The sequence below is a fragment of the Passer montanus genome, unplaced genomic scaffold (assembly GCF_014805655.1).
Source record: "Passer montanus isolate IOZ18808 unplaced genomic scaffold, ASM1480565v1 scaffold98, whole genome shotgun sequence".
NCBI classification, from domain to species: domain Eukaryota; kingdom Metazoa; phylum Chordata; class Aves; order Passeriformes; family Passeridae; genus Passer; species Passer montanus.
The window spans coordinates 2,034,269-2,050,146 of NW_024375256.1; the positions used below are offsets into that span (position 1 = coordinate 2,034,269).

The following is a 15,878-nucleotide window of genomic DNA, read 5'->3' on the forward strand; positions in this document are numbered from 1 at the left end:
CCCACCCTGGTGCAGGCAGGGTTATAAATAACTCCGCTGATTTCTTTTCCCTCCAAAATCAGGCCCTCCATCTCCTTTAATCATTTTTTTTCTGCTTCTCTCTGAATTCCCTCTAATTTCTCGACATCTGCGTGGAGAGGGAGTGCCATTTCTGACAGGCTCCTAAAAATGGAAAACAGGGCCAGGAATGTGCCTGCTTTGGTTGGAAGCATCACCAGGGCTGGGGAACAGTGTGTGAGTGTGGCTGTGCTGTCACCTGTGTTTGCTCCTGACACTTCTCAGGTCTCTTTGCTCTAATAAATTATTTATTCCCAGCCACTGGCTGCTTTGGAGTAGCCCTGGAAGCAAATCCGAGCTGTTTTCCAGAGTTATTGGGGGTGGTAGAGGAGCTGTGGTGATGCTGCTGCAGGTCCTGAGGGTTCTCTGTGATTGTTCATCCAAAAATTTGCTTTAAATGGGTTTTTACCCAGCTGGAGTCCAGGGCTCTCCCAGCCCAGCACTCAGGTGGGGTCAGAGGAGGGGACAAAGGTGTCACAGCCCATTCCCTGTCGGGTATCCCAGCCCTGCTCTTTTAGGAGGAGCAGGGATGCCCCAAGGAGGAGCTGCAGCAAACTGCTGGGACAGGAGGTGCAGACTGCTCCCGTTTTTCATGGAATCATGGAATGGTTTGGGTTGGAAAATACTTTAAAATCCATCTCATTCCAACCCCTGACATGGGCAGGGACAGCTTCCACTAGTCCAGGTAACTCCAGCCTGTCCTTGGACACTTCAGGGATCCAGGGGCAGCCACAGCTTCTCTGGGCACCTGTGCCAGGGCCTCACCATCCTCACAGATATTGGGAATTTCTTCCCAATATCCCATCTAGATCCACCCTTTTTCAGCTTCAAGCCATTCTCCCTTTTCCTGTCCCTCCATGCCCTGTCACAGTTCCTCTCCACGTCTCTTTCCAGCCACATTTTTGGCACCAGCATGCTCTGTGGGAAACACTGGGGCATCAAACCTGTGCATTAAACCATCTGAGCCACCAGGAGGTTAAAATTCACATTCTGCCTCTCTGAGCTCCTTAAACCTCTGGCATCTTCCAGGGGAGCTTCTCAGGGACGTGGATTTGAAGCTGCTCCATCCATTTATCCGCTGGCCTGGGAGCTGCCCGGGCTGGGGCTGTCCCTGCCTCCCTGCAGCCCTTCCCCAGGTCCCAGATTACACTCTGCTCCCCACACCCTCCCTCCTGGAGCCCCTCAGCCCTCTCTGCCTGCCAGGGAAGGAGGCTGGAGCATCAGCCTGTGCCATTCTGGGGTGGTGGCAGAGGGAGGTGACACTGGAGGAGCCCACACGGAGCCACCACCCCGGGCTGGGCTCCTGGCATGGCCCAGACTCTGCTCCTTTCAGCCCCCCTGGATGGAATCACGGGGTCATTGAGGGTGGAGAAGAGCTCCAGGATCACCAAATCCATCCTGTGCCCCATCCCCACCTTGTCCCCAGCCCAGAGCACTGAGTGCCACCTCCAGGAATTCCTGGGACACCTCCAGGGATGGGCATTCCAACCCTCCCTGGGCAGTTCCAGTGCTTTGCCACCCCTTCCAGGAAGAAATTCCTGCTGATACCCAACCTAAATGGATTGAAATCACCAACCCTGGGGGATGGATGCATTTCCACACCTGGAAAACTCACTCCAAAGACTTCTGGATCTGCTCATCCCCACGGACTCCCAGGATCAGCCCAGGAAGTGCAGGGAATTCAGAAAATGAAAACTTGGGGCTTTGGCTCAGAAAAGGTTAAAAATCAATCCCATCAATGAAGGGATGATGCAAATATACTTGGGAGGGATGAAATGCACTGGATTCCCTGGAGGACATGGGACACACTGGATTCCCCAGAGCAGATGGGACACACTGGATTCCCCGGAGCGTCACCGATTAATTGTTTGTAAAGCTCCCTGAGATGCTGGCAGGAGTGAAAAGCAGAATTATGGAGATCCATACGTTGCATAATAGAATCCATAAGTATTCCCAAATAAATGCCAGTAATCCAGTTAGTGCTCGCATGACTTTGTCACATCCTAAATTTACCAGCTGTCTCCTTTCTCCACGCCTGCTGCTCGTGGCGTGTGCTAAATCTTAATTCCCACTTAATTGCCTGGAGTTTATTTCCCTGGAAAAGTGGGGGTTTTTCCTCCCTGACACATGGACAGGGCCTGATCTCATCGCTCTGCTCCTCCTTCCCTAAGTGCTGCCATAAATTTTTTCTGGGATAGAGACGCCAAACTGGAGACCACGGTGAAAATAAGGCTGGGGCCTTCCCCATAAAACAGAATTATGGGATGGTTTGGGTTGGAAGGGACCTTAAAGATCATCCTGTTCCTGTGGGCTCATGAGGGGATGGAGGGAAGAGTGATGCAAGAGGAGCTGTTTAATTCCTCCCACCTCTGAGCATCCCCAGCCTCCTCCTCCAGCTGGGATGAGTCCAGGAGCCTGGGATAGTGGAAGGTGTCCCTGCCCATGGCAGGGGGGAATGGGATGGGCTTTAAACTCCTTCAAACCAAACCATTCCATGCTTCCAGGATTTTAGTGCATTTCACCATCCAAACTGAGATGGGGGAGGGTGTTCAGGTTAAGATTGGGATTGGGAAGAGCCAGAGGGAGGGAAGACCAGGATGGCTTGTGGCTTTTGAGACCCTGTTTTGGGTCTGAGGGCAGGGAGTCCCTGTGGGGGCTGGCCTGGAATATTTTATTTATTAATTTTTTGCCAAGCTGACTCACTCTTCTCGGAGGATGAGCGGGCAAGTGGTCAAACTGGCAAGGGGAGCTGGCAGGAGGCAGGGAAAAATCCCAACCAACCAGCTTCCCGGAAATCTTTGCAGATCTCCTGTGATTTGGCCAGAGCTGAGAGGCCAAGGGATAATACCTGGGCCTGCTTCCTAATGCCAACTTTATCAGCTCCAGCTAATCTATAAGAAGCTGGAATCAACTGATTTGCAAGGAAGAACTTGGCTTTTTAGGAATTCCGACAGTGGCTCCAGGCTGGCTTGGAGTGAGCAAGGAGTGGATCCAAGGGTTCTGCTGCAAAGCCACTGCTGGGGGTGGTTTAGCCAAAAAGGGGTGAACTCCCAGCAAAACCCTCAGGGATTCAGGAAGGAAGGAAGCAAAATTCAAACCAGGTGAGGCTTGAGAGGTGTTTTGGTTCCAGGAATGCTTTGGCAGGAGAACAAGTGGGACAAAGTGCTTTAAAATTAGTCTGGAAATTAGAGCGAGTTTACAGAAGCCCAGAAAGGTTTCAGAGCTGTGAATGTGACACCTGGAATTGCCAGGATGGCACCTGAAGCCACAAAAAACCTGGATCACTGGTGAGTCCTTCTCCATTCGCTGTTTGAATCCAGCCAGGAAAGGGATTTGCCCCTTTTATTCCTATTTTTCCAGCGTTTTTGTACGGAAAATACATTCCAATAAAAACCAGGCAGCAGACACTGAGCAAACTCATGCTTGGGGTCAAAGGGAGCTCTGTGCTGAACACAGAGAGAAATCCACGTTATTGGGAATGTTAAAAGGCATCCTATGGGTAAGATTTCTGGGAAAGAAGGTCTGTTTCCCAAAATTCACATGGCAGCTTTGGCTGTTCTTTTCCAAGGAAACTTCTTGCTTCCCTGACCCAAAGCCTGGCTGAGGGAAGAAAGAAATTCCTGCTTTATTGCTGGGATCCTGTGCAGGGAGGGAGATTCCTGGAGATCCTCCCCCCCACACCCACAGCTCTCCCATTATCCCAACTCCAACAGCAGCACCACCAGGCTGCAACAAGTCCCAAACCCTTTCCAGGCCACAAAAGGACTCCGTGGTTTGTATTTTCATGGAAAACCTGGAAATTGGCACGTTTCCCACAGGCTTCTCTGGGAGTGGTGAGGATGGAGTTAAGCTGGCAGTGAGCTCATCCCTAATGAACAGCCTCAAGTTCTCCTAAGGGGCCAGGTTGGCTCCATCTGATCCACTTTGTCTCCAGGTCAATACTTCATCAGGCAGCTTTGGGGCTGTTTTTTTTTTCCTCTTTAAATGCATCTTTATCTTCCTATAGGAGGGAATGTTTTCTCTCCCTCCATTACAGAGCTTCATGTATTTTTCAAACGGCAAAATTCAATTAAAACACACGCCAGCTGCAAGGAAATACTTCAGGAAAAATTCAGAGAGAGCATTTGCAGGGTGTTTGAGACTCGCTCATCCAAACCCCGGGGTCAGGAAAGCCTTGGGATGCACCTTGTCCTGGGAAGGGATGGCTGGATGAAGGAGAAAAAGCAGATTTTCTGCAAAACCCAGGCTGGCGTGAAGCTGGGAAGGGATGGCTGGATGAGGTGAGGAAAAGGAGATTTTCAGTGCAGCCTCCCCAGCGGGAATCCCTCGGCTGTGTGGGCCCCACGGGGGTTGTTTTCCATTCCCCGTGGCACAGCAGGATCCAGCCCTGACTGCATCCAGCGAGGAACACAAAGCACCATTCCCGGGGGATGGATGCCGGTCACCAGCCCGAGCCCTGGGGACGCTGCTGATGCTCTGCCGAGGATCTGGGATCGCTCGGGGATGGGGCAGCACAGGCGAGCCCAGCTCCCAAAGCCTGGCATCGATCGCTTCAACAGCCCCGGGAGGCTCTGCCTGCTCCGGGCAGCCAGGAGGGGAGGCTTGGCTGGGCTCCGTGCTCTCCTAGATGGGACAAATTGGGACTGAATTATTAATAACCACTGCAGACTGTCTGGTTTCCACCTCTGCGGGAGCCTCTCTGATTTAGGGCACAGCTGCAGTGCCCATCCTGCCTCCCTTTGCCATGCCAGGGGCTTCTCCGGGCACCGCATCCCGCATCCCTCCCCCTCCGGAGGGTCGGGACGAGCGCAGCCCGGAGCCAGGCTCTGTCTAGACACAGCCCCGAGGGAACGGGGAGATGGCAGCAATTAACAACCTGTTTGTTATTTTCCCTATCTGGCGTTTATTACCCCGATCAAACCCTCTCCTAATTCCAGCCTGGCTCTCCCCGCAGCTCTCCCGGTTTCCCTGTTATTGCACCAGGCTCTCCGGGAGTGATTTGTGCAGGCAGCAGCACCGCGCTGGTCCTCAGGGGGTGCAATATTAGACACACCAATTAGCTGGCTGTGGAGAAATTCCCATTTACCTGCTCAACGCAGGCATTTTTCCCAGCCTGCTCCCTCCGTCTGCTTCCCCCTCTGTTTCCCCCCCACCCCATCATGGCTGGAATTCTTAATTAAGGGGGAAAAAAAAGCTGCTTAATGTGACCTCTGACATGACGTAATGCAGCCCCGAACGTCTGCTGGGGCTCTTTGCAGCCAGACACGGAGCAGGTGCTGTGCATAGCAAAGAGAGGCAGCCTTGGCAGCTCCAGATGGAGATCCGGGTTTGGGAGCAGGGATGGATCACCCCTGGGCTCTGAGGAGGAGCAGGAACGCTCCCAGCAGCAGCAGGGAAGGGTGGCATGGCCGGGATGGATGGAATGGTGATGGCACGCTCTGAAAAAATGGCTCTGGAAGTCACATCTCAAGAGAATTAAGGGAAAATAAACACTCAAACCTTTTAATCCTGGGCAAAAAAAATCCCCTCAATGTGTTTCTTGCTGCCCAAGAAAGCAAATTAGAGAGAAGCACAGAAAATGTTGTGGTCAGGAGGCCAAATCCAAGTTTCCCTGTAGTTTTACAGCAGGAAATGTCACATTAGGGGGGAATCATTCCCAAGGCAGCTGGGAGAGCTCGTGGGCAGCCAGGACATGGAATGATCCAGGTCTCCCAAATTCCTGGGGCCAGGGCTGGAGCCAGGTCCTGTTTAGCTCACTGCCAGAGCCTTCCCCACCTTTATATTTTTGGAGTTACAAATGGGGAGCAAATTCACTGAGGAATCTTTTGCCATTTTATACTGAAATTTCATTTTTTAATCTGAATAAGGGAAAAAAAAATATTCCAGGCTGTCCTTGTGTCCTGTGCCTTGTCTTGGAGTGGCCAAAAGGAGTTCTGATGGAGAACTGAATTCACAACGTGGAAAGATGCAAAGTCTCAGTGGCTGGGGGGACAGGGATGGGCCATGTCCCCAAAATTCTGGGAGAAACAGCTCAAACCACACCCCTGAGCTGGGCCATTCCCAGTGGAGAAAGATGAGAGCATCAAATGCCAGGATTGTCTCCAGCTCACCTCATTCCCACCATCCCAAAAAGGATTTCTGTATTTTATCTCTGTTTTTACTAAACAAAAAGTGCCAAGAAAATCCAAATCTGTCGACTTTAAAAGGCTGGGCCAGGTGGAGCTGGTACCCAGAGGCACATCTGGCACCAGGATGCTCCCAGCATCTCCCTGGCCAAGGAACACATGGAATAAACAGGGCCAGGCAAATTCCTGCATTTCCCTTCCTTTGAACTTTGTGCCCCCAGCAAGGACAGAGCTGATGGGCTTTGCAGGGAGATGCTGCCCTGGGTGTTATCTACAGCTGGCCAGAAAATCAACATCTGGAGAGGGAGCCTCATCCCTGCCCATCTGTCACTTGGAGTGGAGCTCTGCAGGAGGAAGGTGGGTGAAAACACCGGGATTGGCCTTGGGAAAGGGTGGCTTTGAGGGCTGCAGCAAAGGGAAGCTGCCCACCATGGAAAAAGGGGGTGGAGAGGGGCCAAAATTGAGAAATAGATGCCACCAGAGGAACTGGGACTTTCTCAGTCACAACTCTAAAGGGATAATCAGTCGGATCCATGGGTTAAATCCCCGTGGGATTTTCAGGGGGGAAATTTGCTTAGCAGGGTCTACAGTCAAATCCTTTAATTTCCTGGATTAGGAAGCCAGGGCAGCTTGTCATTTGTCCTCTGGGGAGGAGGTGACAGCAACCTCATTGCTTGGGGCTTTTCAAACCTGAATAAGAGAGAGGAGAGCCCGGAATACCCCAGCCCATTCCCTGTGCTGCCCCCAGCATCCCAAACTCAGGGGAAGGAAAACCAGCAAGGAAAATACTCAATAATTTGGTTCAGCTCTGTGTTTTCCTCTTGCTTGTGCTCCTGATATTAATTTTGCCTCTCCCTGGGGAGGAAAGGGTGTGGGGAGGGACAAGGATGGGGTGTTGGGGATGTTGCTGAAGGGAAAAGGGTGGGAACAACCAGGAAACCCAAAATGGGAGTTGGGAGAAGAAAAAAGCATGGAGACCTCTCTCACGAGCTGGGGAAGCAGCAGAGAGACCCCAGCCCTTCCCCTTGGTCCTTCTCCACCTCAAATTTTGGGATGTAGTATCCCTGGGACACGGCAGGAGGGGCTGCCAGCATCTCCCCTCCCAGCCCTGGGCCCGGCTGGGAAACTGGGTATCCCAGCACCTCCCCACCCCTGGGAGGGTGAGGATGAGGATGGAGAGGGCAGCAGCTTCCAGGGGGAGAATCTCTCCTTCCCTGCCCTAAATCCCAGAGAAAAACAGCGCTGCTGTTTCATTGAGCAGGAAAAGCAGCAGAAAGGAAAAGGAAAAGCAGCAGAAAGGAAAAGCAGTTTGTGTTGTGTTTTTGGGGTATTTTGGGTTTGTGTCGTGGTTTTGGTGTGCTTTGCTTTCCCTCCCCGTGTGATGAAGGCTGCCCCACCCGAAGCAGCAGGAAGAGGCTCCATCACTTTGTGCCGGGCGGGCAGGAGGTTCCTGGGGGATTTCCGGGGGCTGGAATGGTCCCGCTCCCCCCTGGGAGGGGCTGGATTCAATTAATTCGGATGATCCGCACTGCGATGGGCTGCGGTGCGATGCCAGGGATGAGGAGGAGGAAGAGGAGGAGGAAGAGCAGCAGGCAGCTTCTCCTTTCCCCGCGCTGCCCTCGCCTCCTGCCCGGCGCTGGGGGCAGCCCCTGCCCATGGAAGCGCTGCCTGCCAGCCCTGAATCACCTCCCGTGCTCCCCGCCTCGCTGCCAGCCCGTGCCACCCTCCCTGTCCCCTCCATCTGCTGGCCCTGCACAGGTGACCGCTGCTGGCACCGCTCCCCATCCCGGCTCCCTTCCCGCATCCCAAATCCCCTTCCTGCTCCGTTCTCTGGCTCAGCCGCCCATCCGGCATCCCAAATGCCCCTTCTGCACCCCAAATACCCCTTCTGCATCTCAAATGCCCCTCCGGCATCCCGAATCCCCTTTCCTGCCCCATTCTCTGGCTCAGCCGTTCCTCCGGCATCCCAAATGCCCCTTCTGCATCCCAAATACTCCTCCTGTATCCCAAATGCTCCTCCTGTATCCCAAATACCCCTCCTGCATCCCAAATGCTCCTCCGGCATCCCAAATGTCCCTCCTGCATCCCAAATGCCCCTCCTGCATCCCAAATGCCGCTCCTGTATCCCAAATGCCCCTCCTGTATCCCAAATACTCCTCCTGCATCCCAAATGCCCCTCCTGTATCCCAAATGCCCCTCCTGCATCCCAGATCCTCTTTCCTGCCCCATTCTCTGGCTGTCCCTCCCAGCCGTGCCAGGCTGCGGGACTGGCACCGCTCAGAGTTCCAGGTTTGGGAGATCTCTCCTGGAGGGGACAGGGACAGAGCCACGGGGACAGCAGAATCCGAGGGGCTGGGAATGTCTGTGTGGCGTCAGCAGAGCCCAGCAAAGCTGGGAATGGCTTTGGGAATGTTTGTCACACACCCGGGCCGTGGGTACGGGATGTTCTGGCTCGTGTTTATCTCGGTGCAGAGGGAATGGCCGAGCTGGGACCAGAGGTGGTGGTGAGGGATGGGAAAACCAAAACCCCACAGAGCCGCTCCGCCAGGAGTACAAATGACCTGCTGAGGTTTTTCCAGCTGGATTACCTCGCAAATCTTCATCCCTACAAAAGGCACTTCATTGTCCAGCCTGGCCCTGCCCTGCAGGCTGCACCCCGTGGCGGGGTGGCAGTTGGGGACACACCGAGCTGGTCCTGCGCAAGCCCGGAGGCTGCTCCTGACTTTTGGCACGGCCACAAAAGGGCTTAAGGCTGCAAATCCCGTCTGAGCAGGAAGTTATTAAATTGGCATGGCTGGAGCACGTCAACAACCACGGTGCTCACATCGCATCGCATCCCGCAGGAGCCGGCCCTGGGGAGGGAGGGAGGGACGGGACACTCCGGGATGGCCGAGCCCGGGCTGGAGGGGGGAATGTGCCTGCCGTGAGCCAGGAGTGTCCTTGTCATCCCGGCTGACCCCCAGCAGGAACGACAGCAGGGATCCCTAATGGGATGCCCTGACCCCTGGCAGCAGGGCAGAGCAGGGAGGGAGGTGGCAGGGAGGTGGCAGGGATGTGGCAGGTATGTGGCAGGGAAGTGGCAGGGAGGTGGCAGGGAAGGAGGGAATGCTCAGTTCCAGCAGCAGCAGAGCCTGGGGGAGGCTGCCAGCCCAATCTCTGCTCCTCTTGGATTGCACAGGGGAGGTTTGGGGCAGAGAGGGCTGGGGGAAGAAGGAAAAGGTGCTGTGAGGAGAATCCCCTCCTGCCCCAGCTGCTGTCACCCCCATCCACCCCCGGAGTGTTTCCCTCCCTGACCCTTTGTATCCCTCAAGGAAAGGATGGGGAGACCAGGAAGGGATGGAGGGAGCACATTCACCCCACACGAGGCTCCAGGTGATGCCTCAGTGACCCCATCAGTGCCCAGCTCATGGGCTGAGGTGAGTCCTGCAAACCCCCAGCTCCAGCTGCTGGCAGGGCCCTTGCAGGGAGCAGCAGCACTTCTCCAGAGGGCCACAAGCAGAAGAATCCTCCCTGGACTCAAAACTCCCCAGAGAGGGGCTGGTGAGAGTCCCTGGCCCAGCTGGGCATCAGCTCAGCCCATTCTTGCAGCCAGCTCAGCTCTGCCCCGTGCTGGCTTTGTGTGTCCCTGCTGTCCTGACCCAAGGAAGGGGACACAAAACCCTTTGGGGGCCCTTAACTCCCACCCCTCCTCCTTCTCCTCCTCCTTGTCCCTCTCCATCCACAGCAGGAGCCCCTGGGGCAGCACGAGGCCGGACTGGGATCAGCACCCCCAGGCACCCAAAAAGCAGCAGCAGCGACCCGAAATCAAAGGCAGCGCAGACAATGGCAGAGCTGCGGGCTCAGGCCTGGCCGAGCATTAAGCACAGCATTACCGGGGCTGGGACAGCCACTGGGGACATTACCGGGGCTGGGACAGCCACTGGGGACATTACCGGGGCTGGGACAGCCACTGGGGACATTACCAGGGCTGGGACAGCCACTGGGGACATTACCGGGGCTGGGGACAGCCCGCGGGGACATTACCGAGCCCAAGAACACTTTCACATGTATTATTTTACAGACTTCTGTGACTCTCAGAGCACGGCTGCAGCAGCTTTGTTATTCTCTGGGTTTTGCCCGAGCTGTATTTCCATTTTTCTCACAAAAATACCTGTTTGGCTCTCAGAACCTCCTGCACTTTGCTGCTCGGCTCTCGGGGGCTTTTCCTGCCCCACGTCAGCCCTGGCTGCAGCATCCTCAGGGAGCATCCAGGATGGATCCAAACACCCCCCTTGTGCCCTCCTCACTGCCAGCTTGTCTTTATTTCCCTCCTTTTCCTATTTCCCTCCAGTTTCCCTGTCTGGAGTTGAATGACACTGTGCTAATTTGTGGCCCAGCTCCTCCTGAGACGGTGGAGCTTTAATTATATTTTTCTCCTGGCTGGTGCAAGGCTGGGCTATAATTATGCCAGGGAGAGCATTACTTAGGAGTGACCTGGGAGCAGCATTCCCTCTGGGAGCCGGGGCACTGGCTGCTCCCAGGAATTCTGATTTAAGGTGCTGGGCAGCAGATCCCCCACGCTGGAGAGGAGTGAAGTGTTTGCCATGTGCCACCCATCCCTGGGACTCATCCAGGGATGGTCCCTCCTCCCATATCCAGCCCAGCCACTAGTTACAAACCCCGAAATTGTGGAAGCAGGACAGGTGTAGGGTCTGCCTGAGCTGCCATCACCCCTCCTGGAGAGCTGGAGTCAGCCCTGCTCTCCCCTGACATTCCCTGTGCACCCATCTCCCCGCAGCAGGCGGCTGTGCCAAAAACCAGGGCTGGGCTGAGCTCCCTGGCCCACCTTTGTTGCCTGGATATTTTATTTTAGTGGATGAGGACACACCAGAGCCTACAGATAATTTGCCTGAGGTGTCAATTAGCACTAATGAGATGGGGCTCGGGGTGTCCAGTGTGTCCTTCATCCTTTCAGGGTGGCAGCAGAAAGAGTGCAGCCTCTTGGCTGATTTGAGAGGGAGTGAAAATCTCCCAGAGCACTCACAGAACACCCTGAACATTCCTTTAAACAGGCTGGGGAAGAGTTCCCTCCTTGTGTCCCTCTGAAAACTGGCCATGGAATCATGGAAAGATTTGGCTGGGAAGGGACCTTAAAGTTCATCCAGTGCCACCCCTGCCATGGGCAGGGACTCCTTCCCTACCCCAGGCTGCTCCAGACTTTCTCCTGGCCTTGAACCCTCCCAGGGATGGGCCAGCTGCTATCAGCAGGAGCTCCTCACCCTCATTCACATCCCCTCCTCCCTGCTCACTTCACTGAACAATTCCAGAGAATCAGAGGGAATTGTGTGTTCTCCCATTCAAATTACAGCAAAGAACATTCAGGAGAATCTCCTCTTGACCCTAAAAGAAATCCCTTAAAGGTGCAGATATCACTGTGTTCTACTCAAACTCCAACAATTTTGGGAAAGCAATTTCCTTGTCTCCAGCACTGTGTTTTTAGCCTACTTTCCTCAGGAAATGGGGCTCACTCCTGTGATTGTGCTGTTTATATATCTATATGCCATCACTCCCACACTAATAACTTTTGAACGTGTTGGCCAATTCCAACCAAATCTGACAGAGCGGCAGAGTTTTCAAAAATACTGAATTCTTACAAATTTAATGAAAGCCGTGGGTGGGCAGATATTTTTTTTTTCCCCCACCAAGGGAAAGGCTGCAGAGTGAACTCAGACAGAAAAGAATACACACACAGCCACGCCAGGTGCTGGGAAATTGGAGTTTATGTTGGCATTAGAGGGGGATATTCCACCCCTGAGCCCCAAAAGCTCGGGAATGAGCACCAGGATTCTCCCCCAGCTCGGCTTGGTGGCGTTTGGATGATGCAGTTTGGTGTGGGCACTGCAGGGGAGGGTTCCTTCATTAGGAAGCTTTCAAATGAAATCGGACTAAGATTAATAAGAAAGCTTTTCCAGCTGGATCTCAGTATGTAAAACCTTGCTCTGCTCTGGTTCTGCAGGCTCAGGGACTCTGCCAAAAGCCTCGTGAGGGGGGAGAGCTCGAGCTGAGGGATTGGAGGTTTCAGACAAAGCGGTTTAAGGTAAAAGAGCAGAGATTTACATGGGATATTGGAAAGGAATCCTTCCCTGGACCCACCTAATCCCATCCATCCCCACTCTCCATCCTCCACCCTGCACTCCACAGCTTCCCTGGACTCCTCCAGCGAGCCCTGGACCACCCAGCCAGTGCAGGGCAGGGAGCTGTTCACAACTGGCATTCCTGACCTGATTTTTTTCCCCTTCTCCCAATATTACATGTCAAGAGCTCCTTAAGCATCTCTTCCAATCCCACTCTCATGGCATTCCAGGATCATCACCACGGGAGGATTGAGGATGCTCAGGTTCTCAGACCCAGCATCCCACAGCACCCTGGAGCTCCACATTTCCAGGATCCATCCCACAGCACCCTGGAGCTCCACATTTCCAGGATCCATCCCACAGCACCCTGGAGCTCCACATTTCCAGGATCCACCCCACAGCCACTGGAGCTCCACATTTCCAGGATCCATCCCACAGCCACTGGAGCTCCACATTTCCAGGATCCATCCCACAACAGCCTGGAGCTCCACATTTCCAGGATCCACCCCACAGCCACTGGAGCTCCACATTTCCAGGACTGCAGCCTGGAGCTCCACATTTCCAGGATTGCAGCCTGGAGCTCCACATTTCCAGGACTGCAGCCTTTCGAGGCATTCCCATCCATCCCCAGACCACAGGGAAAGATCTGGCCTTCCCACTCCTCTGCAGTCTGCTTCCTACCTGCCATTCTAGTGGGATTTTTCATTTTTTTTTTCCCAACCATCAGCTCAAAAACATCATCAAGCCCAAATGTGCTCCCAAAGCAGGCCCGGGAGGCTCATTCATATTGCAGATAAGCCCTTGGCAGACTTGCTGATAAAGATTTCAAGTGTGACTCTGCATACAAATATTCCAGACCCAACAATTAATCCAGCACAGGAGGCTGAGGAGGTACCTGGGTTTTTCCCCTAACCCCAGCCCTTTTTCCCAGCCTGGCTGCTAAATATAGGCCTTGCTCAGAAAACAGAAAGGAATGACATGCTCTAATAAACCACCCCAAAATGTGATACAAAGAGCCCTGAATTCTCCAGAGGAGCTTTTCCTCCTCACCTCACCGCTGCTCTGGGAGCTTCCTGCAAGGCACAGAGCTTCAGGTGCCTTTTGGGAGCCAGCTACGGGATGCTTGAGCTGGCCCTGCTTTGAGCTGGGACCTTATTTCAATTTAAATGAGACATGGCTCATTTTCCCCTCCCCTCCTGCTGGTTTTCAGCAGATCCCAGCTCTGGATCTCTGAGCAGCTCCATGAGGGCTGCCGAGGGAGAAGGGGCATTGTAGGGCACCCAGATCTGCTGTTTTCCAGCAGAGCCTCCCCAGGGTTGAAGCTACACATTTGACTGGTTTTCCACTCAAAAAAACCCTTTTGGGAATGGAAATGCCTGGGAATCCTCCCAGCTCAGGCCAGCCCTTGGCTGTGAGTCAGGCAGAGGATTTGGGCAAACTCAGGAGCTCTTCTGCTCATCCAAGACGAGAGGGAAAAATGGGATAAATAACCCAGCACCCCCTAAGTGACCGCACTCAGCCTGTGACAGCCACCAAGGTGCCACCACCCCCTGCCCAGGCTGCCCCGCTCTGGTGACCCTGCGTGGCCTCCCTGCCTCACCTGGGGAGGTTGTGCATGCCCAGCCCACTGGGAATTACCACAGGGACAGCTGGGCTTGGATCCACCTGTTTTGAACAGCACTGCAAGGCTTGGCCAAGCCCAAGGCTGCCGTGAGGTCCACGTTACACCAACCTGCAGACTTCTCACACAAGCTGCTTTCCTCCATCAGCACCCCTCCTACAACAAAACCTCTCACCCCATTTATCCCAGCTCAGACACACCAGGATGGGCAGGACCCCCCTTACCTGGACGCCGCGATCTCCGCTTTCTGCTTGGCGATGGTGGCCGCCCTCTCGGCCGCCTCCACGGCCCGATCCACCTTCTCCCGGATCTTGCTGGCGCGCAGCGGGATGAGGTTCTTCCTCTTGCCGCTGACCAGGATGTTCTGCTTGTACTTGCCCTCCTCCTTGGTGCCGTCGGGGAAGGTCATGCAGCCGTAGCCGTGCCGCTTGTTGTTGGCCCACTCGCCCTCGTACTTGAGCCCGTCCGAGCGCTGGCTGACGCCCGAGCCCGAGCGCTTGTCGTTCTTCCACTCGCCCACGTAGATCTCGGTGGTGGTGGCGTCGATGTCGTCTTCGATGACCGAGAGCTCGGCCTCGCCCTCGCCCAGGCTGATGGTGGAGTTGATGTCGCTGGCGGTGGAGCTGACCGTGCTCATGCCGGCCTCGCTCCGGAACGAGCTCTGCTTGCTCCGCTGGCTGGCCAAGGAGCTCTTGGACTCGGACTTGCGGAGCTTGAGCCCGCTCAGCAGCGAGCGCCGGAAGATTCCCTTCTTCTTGCTCTTGAGGATCTCGGCGTCGCTGTGGGCCATGAGGACGAAGCCGCCGCGGGACACGGCGGGGCTGCCGGCCACGGCGGGCGAGGCGTCGGGGTGCAGCGCCGTGCCGTTGGTGTGCTCGCTGCGCAGGGAGTTGATGGACGTCCTCAGGGGTGACCTGATGACCGCAGCCATGCCGTAGGGAACGCTCTGCCGGACGCCGTAACCCTGGCGCATGCCCCCGACCCACTGGCCCTGGTATGTCCCTGCGGAGGGGAGACAAAAGCAAACGGAGAGGGGAGGTCATGGCATCAAACTCCTCCGGGAGCAGCTCTGGGATCCCAGCTCCAGGGTGGGGATTGCAATGTCAGGTTTGGAGGGAAAATTGATTGGATTCACAGAATTCACAGAGTCACCAGGTTGGAAGAGACCTTCAAGATTATCTAAACCTGGCAGCCAGTGCCACGTCCAGGCTTTGTTAAACACAGCCAGGGATGGAGACTGCACCACCTCCCCGGGCGGCCACTCCAGATTGCAGGCTTGCACTCCAGCTAGAAACCAGCCAAGCATCAAGGAACTGCCCCTTGGATCAACCCCTAACGTGAAAGGGAAGGGAGCAGGGGTGTGGAATGGGGGAATGGTTATCCAGGAGCACACTCTGATCGTGCCCATGCTGCTGGCATCTCACAGTGGATGGATCATGTATAACAATTCATTTATTTATGCACACGGAGCCTTCATCTGGGGTGCTGGGGAAGGAAGCAGCTCCACAGAAATAAAGGCCTCACGGGGAGAGATCCATTTGGATATTCCCCTTGGAATTGTGCCCCTCTTGGAGCTCCTACATTTGCGTGGGCACTTCCTGGAGTTTCTTAACTGGTTGTTGGTGGCATCAAACACACACAGGCCTCCACCACAGCACTGGGAACAGGGGGACAAGGAGCCCACCCAGCCTGGGGGGCACAGCTGGACCTCAGCACCCTCCCTGTGCACTGAAATGCAGGGTGGGTGGTAATCTGCTCAGGGTTCCTAATCCCATCCCCTCCTGGAGCTCGGAGCTTGGCACAATTCCAGGCTTTATCCCAGCCCATTGAAGTGAAGGGCTTGTTTTTATTCTTAGGTCGGTTTAATCTTCTCCAGACCAGCTCGAGATGCAGTGATCCACTGTGAGCCCTGCTGGGGCAGCCTGAGGAGCCCGAGGATGGCTCTGGAGCTGCTGGAATGCT

At 54.9% G+C, this 15,878-nt stretch overlaps 1 protein-coding gene across 1 annotated transcript in view; it reads right to left on the minus strand.

The window, feature by feature from the left end:
• The window catches only part of JPH3 (junctophilin 3), a 48,310-nt gene that overhangs the window by 18,751 nt on the left and 13,681 nt on the right, over positions 1 to 15,878 (minus strand). Inside the window, exon 2 of the mRNA XM_039696530.1 lies at positions 14,141 to 14,918. Coding sequence (XP_039552464.1) covers positions 14,141 to 14,918 — 778 coding nt within the window. The remainder of the gene's footprint in view (positions 1 to 14,140; positions 14,919 to 15,878) is intronic.